General features: G+C 57.0%; 1 protein-coding gene across 4 annotated transcripts in view; it reads right to left on the bottom strand.

The window, feature by feature from the left end:
• MIER2 (MIER family member 2) overlaps nucleotides 1-17,195 on the bottom strand; it is a 39,986-nt gene that overhangs the window by 7,825 nt on the left and 14,966 nt on the right. For all 4 annotated transcript variants that reach the window (XM_064371205.1, XM_064371206.1, XM_064371208.1 and 1 more), the window contains exons 4-10: nucleotides 16,778-16,903; nucleotides 15,925-16,048; nucleotides 15,287-15,378; nucleotides 14,687-14,756; nucleotides 2,052-2,203; nucleotides 483-564; nucleotides 312-406 (exon numbers count right to left, since the gene is read on the bottom strand). In XM_064371205.1, coding sequence (XP_064227275.1) covers nucleotides 312-406; nucleotides 483-564; nucleotides 2,052-2,203; nucleotides 14,687-14,756; nucleotides 15,287-15,378; nucleotides 15,925-16,048; nucleotides 16,778-16,903 — 741 coding nt within the window. The remainder of the gene's footprint in view (nucleotides 1-311; nucleotides 407-482; nucleotides 565-2,051; nucleotides 2,204-14,686; nucleotides 14,757-15,286; nucleotides 15,379-15,924; nucleotides 16,049-16,777; nucleotides 16,904-17,195) is intronic.

Here is a 17,195-nt window from a genome sequence, read left to right as displayed (position 1 = left end):
CCCCTCAGATGGAGAACCCCCACCAGATTAAGAAGCCCCTTCCCAGATGGAGAACCCCACCAGATTAAGAAGCCCCTTCTCAGATGGAGAACCCCACCAGATCAAGAAGCCCCTTCCCAGATGGAGAATCCCCTCAGATGGAGAACCCCCACCAGATTAAGAAGCCCCTTCCCAGATGGAGAACTCCCTCAGATGGAGAACCCCCACCAGATTAAGAAGCCCCTTCCCAGATGGAGAACCCCCCCTCCACCCCAGACGGAGGAGCGCCCAACCCACACAGGGCCTGGAGGGAGGAGGGCAGGCGCCCGCACCTTGTTGGCCTGGATCAGGTGGAAGTTCTTCCCGTGCACACGAAAGCCGTGCTCAAAGTTCCTGCGCTCCTCTTCACTCCAAGCACAGAGCCCATCTGCAAACACGGCCGGGAGACGGGTCAGCCGCGCCCGGGGCAGGGCGGTGGAGGAACACGCCCGGGCGCCGCTCACCTCGGATCACCTTCACGTTGAACCGCAGCCTCCGCAGGGCCTCCTCCACGTTGAAGTTGCATTTTACCAACTCGTACAGCGCCTGGGGAGAAGACATGTAGACTGTTCCCACGGGCTCTCCCCAGGAGCTGACAGCAAGCACCGTCTATACCCTCCAGGGAGCGGCATCAAGGGCGGCCCACACCACTCATCCCCAGTGACGTTGGGCCGTCTACACCTCTATCCAGGGAGAGACATCAGGGGTGACGTCGGGGGGCCGTCTACATCTCTATCCAGGGAGAGACGTCAGGGGTGACGTCAGGGGCCGTCTACACCTCTATCCAGGGAGAGATCTCAGGGGTGACGTCAGGGGCCATCTACACCTCCATCCAGGGAGAGACGTCAGGGGTGACGTCAGGGGCCGTCTACACCTCTATCAGGGAGAGACGTCGGGGTGACGTCGGGGGCCATCTACACCTCTATCCAGGGAGAGATCTCAGGGGTGACGTCGGGGGGCCGTCTACATCTCTATCCAGGGAGAGACGTCAGGGGTGACGTCGGGGGCCATCTACACCTCTATCCAGGGAGAGATCTCAGGGGTGACGTGGGGCCGTCTACACCTCTATCCAGGGAGAGATCTCAGGGGTGACGTGGGGCCGTCTACACCTCTATCCAGGGAGAGATCTCAGGGGTGACGTGGGGCCGTCTACACCTCTATCCAGGGAGAGATCTCAGGGGTGACGTGGGGCCGTCTACACCTCTATCCAGGGAGAGATCTCAGGGGTGACGTGGGGCCGTCTACACCTCTATCCAGGGAGAGATCTCAGGGGTGACGTCGGGGGCCGTCTACACCTCTCTCTCCAGGGAGAGATCTCAGGGGTGATGTCGGGGGCCGTCTACACCTCTATCCAGGGAGAGACATCAGGGGTGACGTAGGGGCCATCTACACCTCTATCCAGGGAGAGATCTCAGGGGTGACGTCGGGGGCCGTCTACACCTCCATCCAGGAAGAGACGTCAGGGGTGACGTCGGGGGCCGTCTACACCTCTATCCAGGGAGAGACGTCAGGGGTGACGTCGGGGGCCGTCTACACCTCTATCCAGGGAGAGATCTCAGGGGTGACGTCGGGGGCCGTCTACACCTCTATCCAGGGAGAGACGTCAGGGGTGACGTCGGGGGCCGTCTACACCTCTATCCAGGGAGAGACGTCAGGGGTGACGTAGGGGCCGTCTACACCTCTATCCAGGGAGAGATCTCAGGGGTGACGTCGGGGGCCGTCTACACCTCCATCCAGGAAGAGACGTCAGGGGTGACGTCGGGGGCCGTCTACACCTCTATCCAGGGAGAGACGTCAGGGGTGACGTCGGGGGCCGTCTACACCTCTATCCAGGGAGAGGTATCGGGGTGTCTACATCCCCCTGCAGAGGTATCAGGAGGCGTGTGCACCTTCTCCCTGATACGTGGTTTTAACTGGCCACCTCCCGACCTGAGTGGCTGTTCCGACGCCCAGGCCCCCACACGCCTGACCCGTGGCCTCCTTCTTGCCCTGCCTGGCCCCTCAGCCCCCGTCCCGAGCACGGCAGCGCCCACCTGCTCACTGTCCTTCACGGTCTCTCCCTCCGGGAGCTGAGGCCCGGCCGTCTCGTGCCACTGTCTCTTCACGGCCCTGTACAGGAACTCCTCCACCTCCCTCTCTGGGAGGACGCTGGGGTCCCACAGCAGTTGGTCTTCGTTCTCGTAGACTGCACAAGCAGAGGGCAAGGGTCACGCTGCAGGAACCCACTCTGCACCCACACACGCCGGGACAGGGAAGAGGCACTGTCCCGCCCCCCCTTTCCCTGGGGGCGCTGTCGCTCGCTCCTCCTGGGCTTGGTGAGGTTGGGTCCAGGGCAGGCTCCGGGCGCCAGACACAGGCCTGTATCCTCATGACCAAACGCAGGCAGCCACGAGCGGTCGGCAGGGGCGCCTGATCCAGCCAAGGGGTCAGAGGAAGCTGCGGGCAGCCTAGATCTGGGGCAGGGCAGGTCCCAGCGAGGACTCTGCAGAGGGGGATGTAAGGAGTGACCCCAGTGAGGTGAGGCTGGCTTCAGGCTGCACGGCTACAAGACGCGGGGACTGAGGGAGCAGGAAGCAGACCCCAGAGTCTGGATGAAGGCAGCTGGGGCCTGCGGACCCCAGAGTCTGGATGAAGGCAGCTGGGGCCTGCGGACCCCAGAGTCTGGATGAAGGCAGCTGGGGCCTGCGGACCCCAGAGTCTGGATGAAGGCAGCTGGGGCCTGCGGACCCCAGAGTCTGGATGAAGGCAGCTGGGGCGTGCGGACCCCAGAGTCTGGATGATGGCAGCTGGGGCCTGTGGACCCCAGACAGAGGATGAAGGCAGCTGGGGCCTGCGGATCCCAGAGTCTGGATGAAGGCAGCCGGGGCCTGTGGACCCCAGACAGAGGATGAAGGCAGCTGGGGCCTGGGGACCCCAGAGTCTGGATGAAGGCAGCCGGGGCCTGTGGACCCCAGACAGAGGATGAAGGCAGCTGGGGCCTGGGGACCCCAGAGTCTGGATGAAGGCAGCCGGGGCCTGTGGACCCCAGACAGAGGATGAAGGCAGCTGGGGCCTGGGGACCCCAGAGTCTGGATGAAGGCAGCCGGGGCCTGTGGACCCCAGACAGAGGATGAAGGCAGCTGGGGCCTGTGGACCCCAGACAGAGGATGAAGGCAGCTGGGGCCTGCGGACCCCAGAGTCTGGATGAAGGCAGCTGGGGCCTGTGGACCCCAGACAGAGGATGAAGGCAGCTGGGGCCTGGGGACCCCAGAGTCTGGATGAAGGCAGCCGGGGCCTGTGGACCCCAGACAGAGGATGAAGGCAGCTGGGGCCTGGGGACCCCAGAGTCTGGATGAAGGCAGCCGGGGCCTGTGGACCCCAGACAGAGGATGAAGGCATCTGGGGCCTGGGGACCTCAGAGTCTGGATGAAGGCAGCTGGGGCCTGGGGACCTCAGAGTCTGGATGAAGGCAGCTAGGGCCTGTGGACCCCAGACAGAGGATGAAGGCAGCTGGGGCCTGCGGACCCCAGACAGAGGATGAAGGCAGCTGGGGCCTGTGGACCCCAGAGGATGAAGGCAGCTGGGGCCTGTGTCCCGTGGACAAGCGGGAGCCCGCACAGGCACCATCGCACTCTAACTGCAAGAAGAGCCACGGCCAGAATGTGCACCACCGCTGGGGAGACACCCTGCCCAGGCAGCTGCTGCAGGTGACGGACGGGCTAACAGGGAGAGAAGGTCGACAACTTCAGATGCAGTCAGCTTTCAGCAAAGGGAGGGGCACAGCCTCCAGCTGTGAGGAGCGACGTGGCCGGGGACGAGGCAGGGGAGAGCTCAGGGTCGGGTCTGGGACAAGTGCCAGCACCTCTCGATTATCCGGGAAAGAGGCACAGGAACCCAAACAAAGCAAACCAACGAATAACAGACGCCATCAGTGCCAAGGGAAGCCGTGAGAAATGCACGCGGGAAAACCGCTCCCGCGGGAAACTCTCTACCGCCGGCAGCTGACGCGCAACCAGCTCCCGGGCTGGTGCTGTGCCCACAAGGCGGGCCTCTCCTAGTCCCCGCGGCCCCCAAGAGGAAAGCGGGCAGACCCCGCAGCCACCTCTCTCCAACCCTACAGGCACCGTGAGTCCTGCCTGGACCGAGGTGGTCTCCAAGAAAAGAGGCCATCTCTGGAGAAAGGCAGCGCCACGTGCAGCGTAGCACGTGAAGAGTGGGGAAACACGAGGGAAAAACGTGAGCCAGATGTGACGGCTCACGCCTGCAATCCCAGCACTCGGGGAGGCTGAGGTGGGAGGATCGGTTGAGGCCAGAGCTTGAGACCAGCACACTCCATCTCTACAGAAACTTTCAAAAGTGGCCAGGCCTGGTGGTACCTGCCTGTAGTCCCAGCCACGTGGGAGGCTAAGGTGGGAGAAGCGCTCGAGCCCAGGAGGTCGCAGCTGCAATGCGCCACGAATGCGCCACTGCGCTCCACCCCGGGCAGCAGAGCAAGACCCTGTCTCCAAATAAAACAGGAAAACATCAGACAAGAAAGCAGGCCTACACACGGCCGATACTAAGCATCAGCGGACGAAGACATCTATCTTGGATCAGCATGTTAAGAAAGCGGACAAGGCCGGGCGCGGCGGCTCACGCCTGTAATCCCAGCACTTCCGGGGGCCGGGCGCGGTGGCTCACGCCTGTAATCCCAGCACTTTGGGAGGCCAAGGCGGGTGGATCACGAGGTCAAGAGATCGAGACCATCCTGGTCAACATGGTGAAACCCCGTCTCTACTAAAAATACAAAAATTAGCCGGGCATGGTGGCTCACGCCTGTAATCCCAGCACTTCCGGGGGCCGGGCGCGGTGGCTCACACCTGCAATCCCAGCACTTTGGGAGGCCAAGGCGGGTGGATCATGAGGTCAAGAGATCGAGACCATCCTGGTGAACATGGTGAAACCCCGTCTCTACTAAAAATACAAAAATTAGCCGGGCATGGTGGTGCGCGCCTGTAGTCCCAGCTACTCGGGAGGCTGAGGCAGGAGAATTGCCTGAACCCAGGAGGCAGAGGTTACGGTGAGCTGAGATCGTGCCATTGCACTCCAGCCTGGGTGACAAGAGCGAAATTCTATCTCAGAAAAAAGAAAGCGGACAAAAAGCCGGAGAGTCTCTAGGGACTTGAAATTTATACAGAAGAATCTCGAGGACCTTCCAGGATTGGAAAGTGCAGCACCCGAATGCACGGACCCAGGGAGTAGTTTACCAGCAGCCTGAGCGCAGCACGAGACCAAGCGAGTGGAATCAGAAAGAAACCGAGAGCCTACAAAGAAAGAGCAGAGTGCAGGACGGGCTAAGACGGCCAAGCGACCTCAGAGGCCTGCAGAGGAGTCACAGAAAAGGCGGAGAATGAGGCGGCAGCACAAAATCGGAAGAAATTAGAGCCAAGAATTCTTCAAAACTGACGGCTGATGCCGACCCCCCGAGCCGGGACACTCAGGGCAAACACGAGGACACACAAAGGCACGTGTGCACACGTACATCACAGTCAAACTGGTTTAAAAAAAAAAAAAGGAAGGAAAAAAATCTTAGGAGAGGCAACGGCACAATGATTTCAAAGGAAACAGTAAGACAGGCTCTGAGTTGTTTTTTTGTTTGTTTTTTTTAAATAGAGACGGGGTTTCACCATGTTGGCCAGGCTGGTCTCGAACTCCTGACCTTGTGATCCACCCGCCTCGGCCTCCCAAAGTGCTGGGATTACAGGCGTGAGCCACCACACCCGGCCAAGGCTCTGATTTTTAACAGAGACAGCGGCAGCCAAGCAGCAATGGAAGGGGCCGGGTGTGGTGGCTCACGCCTGTAATCCCAGCACTTTGGAGGTCGAGGCAGGCAGATCACCTGAGGTCGGGAGTTCAAGACCAGCCTGACCAACATGGTGAAACCCCGTCTTTAAAAACAAAAGAAGCAATGGAAGGAAATTGCTCAAGTGCTGAAAGGAAAAACCCTGCAAACCTAGAAAAATATGACCATGAAAATATTCTTTAGGGAACGAAAGCAAAATCAAGGCTTTTCAGACAAAATAATACTGGAAGAAAGCATAAGGCCGGGTGAAAAGAAGTTCAGGCTGAAGGACATGATCCCAACTGGAAGTTGGAGGATCCATGTGGGTCAATACAGAGAACGTTCACTGTTTAAAACAGCAACGTTATATCTTGTGATACGTAGTTTTGGGTTTTGTTTTTTTTGAGACGGAGTCTCACTCTGTCGCTAGGCTGGAGTGCAGTGGCGCCATATCGGCTCACCGCAACCTCCGCCTCCAGGGTTTAAGTGATTCTTTGCCAAGTAGCTGGGATTACAGGCACCCGCCACCACCATGCCCAGCTAATTTTTTTATTTTTAGTAGAGACGGGGTTTCACCATGTTGGCCATGCAGGTCTTGAATTTTGACTCCAGAGACCTCAGCCTCCCAAAGTGCTGAGATTACAGGTGTGAGCCACCGCACAGAGCCTCACAGTCCACTTTAAATGAGTATATTCTACTTCAAAGTAGACTGTGATAAGAACTCATATTGTAACCTCTAAGGTAAGCACTGAACTAAAATTAGAAGCTGAAACAGGAGGACAAAACAAAGCTACTTAATTAATCCAAAAGAAGATACAAAAAAAATTAAAAAGAAAAACAGGCTGGGCGTAGTAGATCACGCCTGTCATCCCAGCACTCAGGGAGCCCAAGGCGGGCAGATCACCTGACATCAGGAGTTTGAGACCAGCCTGATCAACATGGAGAAACCCCGTCTCTATTAAAAATACAAAAATTAGCCGGGCGTGGTGGCGCACGCCTATAATCCCAGCTACTTGGGATGCTTAGGCAGGAGAGTCGCTTGGACCCAGGAGGCGGAGGTTGCAGTGAGCTGAGATCACGGCATTGCACTCCAGCCTGGGCAACAAGAGTGAAACTCCGTCTCAAAAAAACAGGAGCAAAGAGCAGATGAAACACACAGAAAGCAAAGGCAAGATGGTGGCATTACACACTTGTTTTCACAATTACATGACATACAAGTAACCTAAAAAATGCAAGCGAACTAAAAACTCTATTAAAAGACAATGACTATCAGACTGAATTAAAAACAAAATCTAGTTGGGCACGGTGGCTCGCGCGTACACTGGGAGGCTGAGGTGCGCAGGTCACTTGAGGTCTAGATTTTGGAGACCAGCCTGGTCAGCATGGTGAAACCCCATCTCTACTAAAAACACAAACCTCAGCTGGGCGTGGTGGCGGGCACCTGTAATCACAGCTACTCTGGAGGCTTACGTGGGAGAATTGCTAGAACTGGGAGGCGGAGGTTGCAGTGAGTGGAGATTGCACCACTGGACTCGAGAGACTCCATCTCAAAAAAAAAAAAAAGGATCTAAACGTGCCATTTACAGACAATACATTTCAAATAAAAAAATACAGAATGGTAAAAAGCATGGGAAAAGCCACGCAAACGCTGAGGAAACCTACAAAAAGCTGCCGAGTCACACGTACGGCAGGTCAAGTACTGACTGTAAGAGGAGGATTGCTACAGAAAGACATTTCACAACGACAGAAGAAACAATTCACCATGAAGACAGAGCAGTCTTAACGTCTGTGCACCTAATAACACGGCTGCGACGTGAAGAAGAAATGGACAGAATTACAAGGGGAAACAGACGATCCACAGTCGGAGGAGGTCATCACAAATCTCTCGGTAAATACAAAAGGCAGCCAAACACCTGAGTGAGAACACAGACGATTACCCAACTCGCCGAGGGAAACATACGGAGAACTCCACCCAACAACCGCACAACACACATTCTTTTCAAACACGTAGAACAGTGACCAAAACAGATTAAGTATCGGTCATGACGCGGGGCACAACTAACTGCAAAGAACTGAAATTAGAGTGTTTTCTGACCACACTGTAATTCAATTAAACATCAGTAAGAGGGCCGGGCGCGGTGGCTCAGGCCTGTCATCCCAGCACTTTGGGAGACCGAGGCGGGTGAATTCCCTGAGGTCAGGAGTCCAAGACCAGCCTGGTCAACATGGGGAAACCCCATCTCTACTAAAAACACAAAAATTAGCCAGGCGTGGTAGCGCACGCCTGTAATAGCAGCTACTCGGGAGGCTGAAGCGGGAGAATCACTTGAACCAGGAGGCGAAGGTTGCAGTGAGTCAAGATCGCACCGCTGCACTCCAGCCTGGGCAACGGAGCAAGACTCTGTCACCAAAAAAAGAAAAGAAAAGAAAAGAAAAAAGTAAAACATGTCAGGCCTTTTAGGCTGGCTGACTGCAGCATGGACCCGCAGGGTAACCCCTGTGACCCACACGTACACTCCAGGCGAGTTCTGAAATAACTGGAAAACCACAAAAACGAGAACGATCCACCCCTGGGGGGGGCCTCATTAACTTGAGACGTTCTTCTACGGTTCCTTATTCCCGCCTCAGCTGATGAGGCAACCGGACTTTGTAACTGACCGAGGCCAACCTCGTGACTCCAGCCCCTCCCAGCTTGCAAAAGCCGCCCTGAACTGTAACTTCTGCAGTTTCCACCGTCCACCCCGAACCTACAAAACCAACTCCCATTCTGCCGCCCTGTGCTGACTCTTCGGACTCAGCACGCCCGCACCCGGGTGAAGAGGCAGCCACGTTGCTCACACAAAGCCGGTTTGGGGGTCTCTTCATTCAGAGCGCACGTTTAACGAAAAACAGAAATCCCACAATAGAGGGACGTGAGCAAGGCTACGGTGAGCTTTTCATACAGAGAAATACAACTGATAAAACTCCTACGAAGGCTGATCGGGGAAACAGGAAAAAGGAGGAAATGCAAATCACCAGTATCAGGAATCAAAAAGGGGACGCCCTACAGGTCCCAGGATGCCAGGAAGGATGCGAAAGGGTCTGATGACAGCCTGATGCCGACAGAGTCAACGACGCACACACGGTAAACCCCTCCTACACACGACCCATCGAAACAGAAACTACGTACGTTAAATAAAATGAACTTGGCCGGTGGCTTGCGCCTGTAATCCCAGCACTTTGGGAGGCCGAAGCAGGAGCATCACCTGACGTCAAGAGTTTGAGACCAGCCTGGCCAATGTGGTGAAACCTCGTCTCTACCTAAAATGCAAAAATTAGCCCGGTGTGGTGGCGGGCACCTGTAGTCCCAGCTACTCGGGAGGCTGAGGCAGGAGAATTGCTTGAACCCGGGAGGCGGAGGCTGCAGTGAGCGGAGATCGCGCCACGGCACTCCAGCCTGGGCGAGAGAGGCCAGACTCCGTCTCTAAACAAATAAATAAATTGAACTTATAATTCAAAATCTTCCACAGAAATAAAACTAAATCCCAGGCCCAGATGACTCCACTGAAGAACCACGGAAGGAAATAGTGATCCTCCACAGGTCAGGAAAAAGGCCACTTCCAAATACATTCATGACAGCGGCACAACCCTGGGATCAAGACCAGACTCGGACAAATAAAAACAGAAGGGCAGCTGAGTACCTCCACGAACGTACGCGCAAAAATCATCAGCGTGAGCTAATCAAACTGAGGAAGGAAGGGATCAAACACGGATGTGTAAATGTCCGTTAACTCAGTGCTCACGGGGAGCATGACTCACTGCCCCAGGGAAATTCAGCATTTTCGTCGACCATTCAAGATGCCTTGCTGCAAGCCGGGCGCTGCGGCTCACGCCTGTGATCCCAGCGCTTTGGGAGGCTGACGGGGATGAATCATGCTAGAGGTCAGGAGTTCAAGACCAGCCTGGGCAACAAGGTGAAACCTGGTCTCTACAAAATACACACACAAAAAAAAATTAGCCGGTGTGTGGTGGCGCACATCTGTAGTCCCAGCCACTTGGGAGACTGTAGCATGGGAATCGCTTGAGCCCGGGAGGCGGAGGCTGCAGTGAGCCGAGATCTGGCCACGGCACTCCAGCCTGGGCCACAGAGCAAGACTTTGTCTCCAAAAAAAAAGGAAAAAACAACTTAAGTTTAATTTTTTTTTTTGAGACAGAGTCTTGCTCTGTGGCCCAGGCTGGAGTGCCGTGGCCAGATCTCGGCTCACTGCAGCCTCCGCCTCCCGGGCTCAAGCTATTTTCCTGCCTCAGCCTCCCAAGTAGCTGGGATTACAGGCATGTGCCACCATGCCCAAATAATTTTTGTATTTTTAGCAGATACAGGGTTTCACCATGTTGGCCAGGATGGTCTCGATCTCCTGACCTAGTGATCTCCCCACCTCGGCCTCCCAAAGTGCTGGAATTTGAGCCACTGCACCCGGTCAAATTTAAGTTTTTAAAAATGTGTGATTGCAGGGGCTCCCGACCCGCTGGTCCGTGGCCTGTCAGGAACTGGCCGCGCAGCGGGAGGCGAGTGGCTGGCGAGCCAGCATCACTGCCTGAGCGCCGCCTCCCGCCAGGTCGGAGGTGGCCTTAGGTTCTCACAGGAGCGCAAATCCCACCGTGAATGGCACCTGCGAGGGATCCAGGCTGCATGGTCCTTATGAGACGCTCATTCCTGATGATCTGAGGCAGAAAGGGTTCATCGTGAACCACACCCCTTACCCCACCACCCGCGGAAAAACCGTCGTCCATGAAACCAGTCCCTGGTGCCAGAGAGGGCTGGGGACCGCCGCCGCATTCAATCTACTTGCTGATTCATCAACACGGAACTCACAGCCAGCAGCGCAAGAGCTCACCCGAGAGCAGCTTCTTGAGCTCTCGTATTTCTCTGGAAGGCACACCGTAGCCTTCTTCCACTTAGGAACACCGGACAGAAACTTACCACTACCTTTAGAGGCCATTTCAAACAGTCAAGTCGCCAACACGAAGCACAGAGACGTGAAACGGCATGACGTGCACCGTGGAGAGCTGAGACGGGCAGAGCGGCGTCGCCCACCTCGCCGGGAGCCGCACGTCAGGCAGTTCACCTTCCCGGCCGCCCCACACATCCGCCGGCGACTGACCACAAAGGTGCTGCCAGCATTGATCTGGGGTTACAATAAATTTTAGCAAGTAGGCAATTCACCAATACAGGATCCAGAAATAACGAGGACTGACTGCATGTGACACACAAACACGGAGAATACTTCCCGACCAGGCAGCGTTTACTCCACAACACGCAGTTAATTTAACGTCTGAAAAATCAACTATGGGCCAGGCACAGTGGCTCACGGCTGTAATCCCAGCATTTTGGGAGGCCGAGGCGGGAGGATCATCTGAGGTTGGGAGTTCGAGACCAGCTTGGCCAACATGGAGAACCCTCATCTCTAATAAAAAATACAAAATTAGCCGGGCATGGTGGCGGATGCCTGCAATCCCAGCTACTCAGAAGGCTGAGGCGGGAGAATCGCTTGAACCCAGGAGGCGGAGGTTGCAGTGAGCCGAGATGGCACCGTTGCACCCTAGCCTGGGCAACAAGAGCAAAACTCCGTCTCAGAAAAATAAATAAATAAAATAAAGAAAGTCAATTTATGTAATGAACTGCATTAGCACAATAAAAGAGAACAAGACTATCTCGATCCACACAGAAAGAGCATCTGAAACAATCCAACACACATTCATGAAAAAACCTGTCAGCTACGAGGAGCAGAGGGGGCGCTTTCATCTGACGGAGCATCCACGAACATCTCACAGCCAACATCGTACTTAACAGGGGAAACGCTGACCACTTTTTCCAAGCCTGAGACCAAGACAGGGACGTCCTCCGTCAGTACATCTTTTCACGCCTGCACTGGACTAGCCAGCACAAATCTAGAAAATGAAGCAGCCGGCCGGGGCGGGGGCTCACGCCGGTAATCCCAGCACTTTGGGAGGCCAAGCCAGGTCAATCACCTGAGGTCAGGAGTTCCACACCAGCCTGGCCAACGTGGTGAAACCCTGTCTCTACTAAAAATACAAAAATTAGCTGGGCGTGGTGGCACGCACCTGTCATTCCAGCTACTCCAGAGGCTGAGGCAGGAGAACTGCTTGAACCTGGGGGGCGGAGGTTGCAGTGAGTTGGGATCGTGCCATTGCACTTGGGCCTGGGCGACGAAGGGAGACTCCATTTCAAAAAAAGATGCTATACTGAAAACCACAACATTGCTACGATTAAAGGTCTTAGCAGAGAGGTAAAAATGCAGAGTGGAATATCAACTCTCCCCAAATTAAAGATTCAATGCAAGCCTAATCAAAACCCTAGCAAATATTTTCGAGGCGACTGACAAGTTGTGTATCTACCTAAGTTTTAAGATTAAAACTTGTCAGGGCTGGAGGCGGTGGCTCACACCTGTAATCCCAGCACTTTAGGAGGCCGAGGCGGGAGGATCACTTGAGATCAGAAGTTCGAGACCAGCCTGGCTAACATGGTGAAACACCAACTCTGCTAAAAATAAAAAAATTAGCTGGGCGTGGTGGCGCACGCCTGTAATCCCAGCTACTCGGGAGGCTGAGGCAGAAGAATCACTTGAACCCGGGGGGTGCAGGTCACGGTAAGCTGAGATCGCGCCCCTGCACTCCAGCCTGGGCAACAAGAGAGAAACTCCGTCTCTAAAATAAATAAATAATAATAAAACCTGTCAGTTGCCGAAAAAGTAAGTTTTACTCTTAAACTTATATACACACACAATGAACACTTAGAAACCTGAAGACCTGCACCACCTCGGCCTTACGCGTAACGTGTTAACAACTGCGACAGTGTGGCAATGACTCAGGGTGAGAGCAGGGAGACACTTCACAGACGCCTGACATCACAAAGGCATCGCTGCGACTCAGTGGGGGAGAGAATGGGCTTTTCTTTTCTTTTCTTTTGCAGACGGGGCCACCGCGCCTGGCCACAGTGTCTTCGATGTGTGGTGCTGGGGCAGCTGCATATCCGTATGGGAAACAGTTCCCTAACCCGCACCTCACACCGTCTAACACCATACACCAAAATTTATTTATTTTTTATTTTTCTGAGTCTCGCTCTGTGGCCCAGGCTGGAGTGCAGTGGTGCGATCTCAGCTCACCGCAAGCTCCGCCTTGTGGTCCAAGCGATTCTCCTGCCTCAGCCTCCCACGTATCTGGGACCACAGGCAGCGCCATCACGCCTGGCTAATTTTTGTATTTGTACTAGAGACAGGGTTTCCCATGTTGGACAGGCTCGTCTCAAACTCCCGACCTCAAGAGATCCACTCGCCTCGGCCTCCCAAAGTGATGGGATTACAGGGTGAGCCACAGCCCTGGCCACCATACACCAAAATTTAAATGAAGTTGGATCACAGCCTTAAACGTGAAAGGAAAACAATAAAGCTTCCAGAATGAAACGTGCAAGAATACCTTCAAGAGCCTGAAGGTAAGCAAAGACTCTTAAACAGGACACAAACACGTTACTTTTAAAATCAAGATTGGTGAGCTGGACTCTACTGAAGACACGCCGAGAGTCAGCGGGCAAGCCACAGGCTGGAGCAGACGGCAGCAGCGCGCAAAGCCCACAGGACGCGCTTCCAGAACGCGGAAGCCACTCCACAAACCAGAGAAAGACCGCCCAAGTCAGAAGCGGGGAAAGCTTTGGGCACGCACAGAGAGAATATGCAAATGGCGAGCACACTCTCCAGGGAAACGCCAGTGAAAGACACGATGCCACAAGAGTCCATCTCAGGCAAACTCACCCTCGGGGTCACACGCCGAGAATGTGAGCAGCTCGCACAGGCCGAGTGAGAAACTCGGGCAGCACCGCGACCCCGGCACACGCCTGCCGTGAGACTCCCTGCTGTCCATCGAGAACCGAGCGCTCTATCCACGAACCAGACACAAGGGCATCCACGGCCCACAAACGGACCCAACCGTGACAGCAGCCCACGGCAGGAAGGGTGGGAGAACGTGGCACCCAAACCAAGCACCAGACGGTTCCACCAGCACAGACGTCACCCGGAGTGGGAAAGGCCGGCGGCGTCCCACGGCACCCTCATGGGGTGAGTCAGGGTTGGGAAAGGGCCCTGATGACAGGCTCCGAGGCCAGGCTTCCACGCGGAGTTTGACAGCAGGTGCCTTTTCTGGGTGAGGGTCCCGTGCCCCCTCTGACCCTGCCTTCTGGAGGTCCCAGCTTGGCTGCACCTGCCGGCCTCCGGCCTCCTCTCACACGGGTCCATCCCAGCCACGGAATCACCTTGGAGAAGGCTCCTGAGCTAGGAGTACTGGCCCAGGGCCTACGAGGGCTCCAGGGAAAGACAAGACCCAAGTCAGTGGGCACGTGAGTCCGTGCCCAGAAGGGGCCAGAGCGGCTTGGCTCTGAGCTCTAGTGGGAAAGAGACGAAGATCAGGTCCAGGACAGGGAGTGCCCTGCAGAGCGGGGAGCTAGGCAGGGGAAGCCGCAGGACATGCAGCAGGTCTCTCCGGAGAACCCAACTGACCTAGGGCTCCTGAGGAGGGGCCTCAGGGCAGAGAGCGGAGTCAAGGGCGGGGCAGCATGGACTGCCGAGGGTCTGGCGGCACGGGCTGACAGGAGCAGACCCCAAGAGACGGACAGAGCTGGGCAGAGTGGGCAGGGGCAGACATCGACAGGCCCAGCGCAGTCAAGAGAGCCCCCACTTCCTGCAGCCACAGGCTCGGCTGCCCAGCGAGCTACAGAGGGCGGGCGCCAACCAGGCTGGGCCCCTCAGACTGTCCAAAGATCTGCCGTCCAACTGGGCCACTCCCCGGCAGAATGAGTTCCCTGCCCCGGGCCCCACTTACTCTTCTCACAGTGCCGGTTCAAGTGCAGGCTGCTGAGGTCAGCTTGGAACTGAGGTCCCACCATGATCTCCTGCAAACAAGGGCCTGGGAATCAGGACACTGAGGAAGCGTCCAGCACAGAAGGGAGGCTGGCTGCCGCGTGCTGTGGCGGGCTCGGGCGGAGGGGCTGCCATTCGGACCCCAGACCCACGTGTGCAGTCGACCTGCTGATGCCAGCTCTGCGGTCTGAGGACGGGAGGCAGAGGCCTGGGTGTGTGAGGGGAGGCTGTGCCCTGACACCGGCCTGGCAAGCCCAGACGGGATGTCGGAGGATGTGAGGGGAGGCTGTGCCCTGACACCAGCCTGGCAGGCCCAGACGGGATGTCGGAGGATGTGAGGGGAGGCTGTGCCCTGACACCGGCCTGGCAGGCCCAGACGGGATGTCGGAGGAGAGACACTCTGGGTCAGCAGCAGGATCCGGGGCCCCGGTCCCGGCCCACCCCGGGGTCGAGCAGCACGTCCCGCCTCTGAGAAGGGGCACACGCCCAGGGAGAGAGCTCAGCAGGACCCCGCCGCGGTGACTGCAGCCGATACGAGGTTGGGGAGAACAGAGCCACGTACCTTCTTACATTTGTTGGCGGGAAGGGAGTCCTCCTCGGTGTCGGAGGAGGCAGAAGAGCCAGGCTCTTTGACTTCATCAGCCAGGAAACGAGCTTTGGGAAAATGGAGGCAGGTCCCCCGGGGTCTCCACTGCCGGCAGCCTACACAGCCCCTTCTCCGGGCAAAGACCCTCCACTCCCACTCTCCATCCACCTGATCCCCAGGCTGTGACCCCCTCCCTGGCCAGACACCGGGATGTGGATGGGCACAGAACCCAGGGCCCGGGATGCACTTTCAAGAAAGAGGCCTCCCCTTCCCTTCCACGCGGCTGCCGCACCGCTGGGCCCGAGCCCTCAGCTCCCAGGAAAGCCAGCGCACAGGCTTGTCGGGGAGGACGGCTATGGGGATGCCGTCTCTAGCTTTGCTACGGGAACCAGCAAGCTCCCTGCTTGTTTAAACTGAATCACTCCGAGAGACCCTGCTGGCTGGCCAGGGTGGGGGAGAACGAGGCACCCCCGGGCTACGAGCGCTTCCCACCAGGCAGACGCCTTCATCTGTGATGAGTTCTTGGCCCGCACCAGCCCCAGGACCCTTCATCAGCATCACCCCTGCCTGGCACGTGCCTGGGCGCGGTAGAGGATTGCAACAGAGTCACCTACATCCACTCCGGTTTGGGAAGAGGTCGGAGGCCTCGTGGGAGGTCACGGACGGGGTGAGGTCGTCGGCAGATGACTGCGTCTCTTCCTCTTCTTCCCCTGAAAGCAAATCCTTCGCTATTTGTTCCTTTTAACAAAAAAGTAAAGAACGTTTTACAGTTTAGCAGTCTCGGGATGACACTAACGATAACAGCAGTGAAGGTGCTGGGGCTCCCTGAGCTCAGTGGGGCCCACACCCGCTCTGCAGAAAAGGAAACAGAGGTGGCCAAGGGTGCAGTGTTGGGGGTAGGGAAGCGGGGACGGAACTGGACACGTGGGGCGCTGTTCCCATTACACAGATGAGGAAGTGGAGGCACAGTGCGGCGGCGGGGGGCGGGGGGGAGCCCACACCCAGCCGCCAGAGCCGGGAACAGTCAGAGACGCCACTGGGCACCGCCCAGAGCGCGTGGCTCTTTCTTGGCCGTGCATGTGGTGTTAGCCTTCTGCAATGCAGCCTTCCCCTGCTCCAAACGCCCAGCCCTCGAGCGGTGACCTCTGGGTACCTAACGTCAGAGAGCCCAGTCCTGGGGAGGCGGCCAGGTCACGGTTCCTCTGCCTTCTCAGGTGCACTTCTCCAGGACAGGCCCCGATTGTCCCTCCACCCGCCCACGTCAGAAGGACATGTGGCCCAGGGTTAAGGCCAGGGTCCAGCCTCGTGCCCACGGCCATTCCAACCCTGGCGGAGTGCTACAGGTGGCCACCTTCTACTTGTTCTGGGGGCCTCGGTGCTCCTCTCACTGAACGCCCCCTGCTGAGAGGCAGCACCGGGTCCCTGCACCTCTGCTGGGGGCCAGTTCCAGGAAGGGCACTCACTCACCTTGTCCAGGGTCATGTCCGGGAGGTTGGGGGCCACGTCGCCACCCTCACTCTCCTGCTCTGAGATGGGGTCTGAGGCCTCGTAGCCATAGAGTGCCAGCAGCTCGTCGAAGGGCATGTCGCTGCTCTGAGTTGGGGAGGGGAACAGGGCCATCAGGAGGGACTACCCAGGGGGCTCCTGCCCCCCTTCCTTACCTGAGCCTTGCTGGCCACAACCAGGGCTACTGTGACACACCCACAAGCAGCATCCCCAGCCAGACCTCAGGCCCAGCCCTTCATCCGAGAGCTCCTTCGCAATCCCTCAGAGAGGCACTGGAACACAGGGGCCACGGCCGGGGAAGAGTGCACCACCCTGCCCACAGTGCCTCCTCACACAGGGTGAACGGCAGGAATGCAAGCACGGTGTGACACCTGGCAAC

Source organism: Aotus nancymaae, unplaced genomic scaffold (assembly GCF_030222135.1).
Source record: "Aotus nancymaae isolate 86718 unplaced genomic scaffold, 86718_ANA_hifiasm-v0.15.2.pri h1tg000124l, whole genome shotgun sequence".
Lineage (NCBI taxonomy): Eukaryota > Metazoa > Chordata > Mammalia > Primates > Aotidae > Aotus > Aotus nancymaae.
The sequence above is the reverse complement of the archived record's forward strand: the minus strand, read 5'-3'. Positions and strand labels throughout refer to the sequence as shown.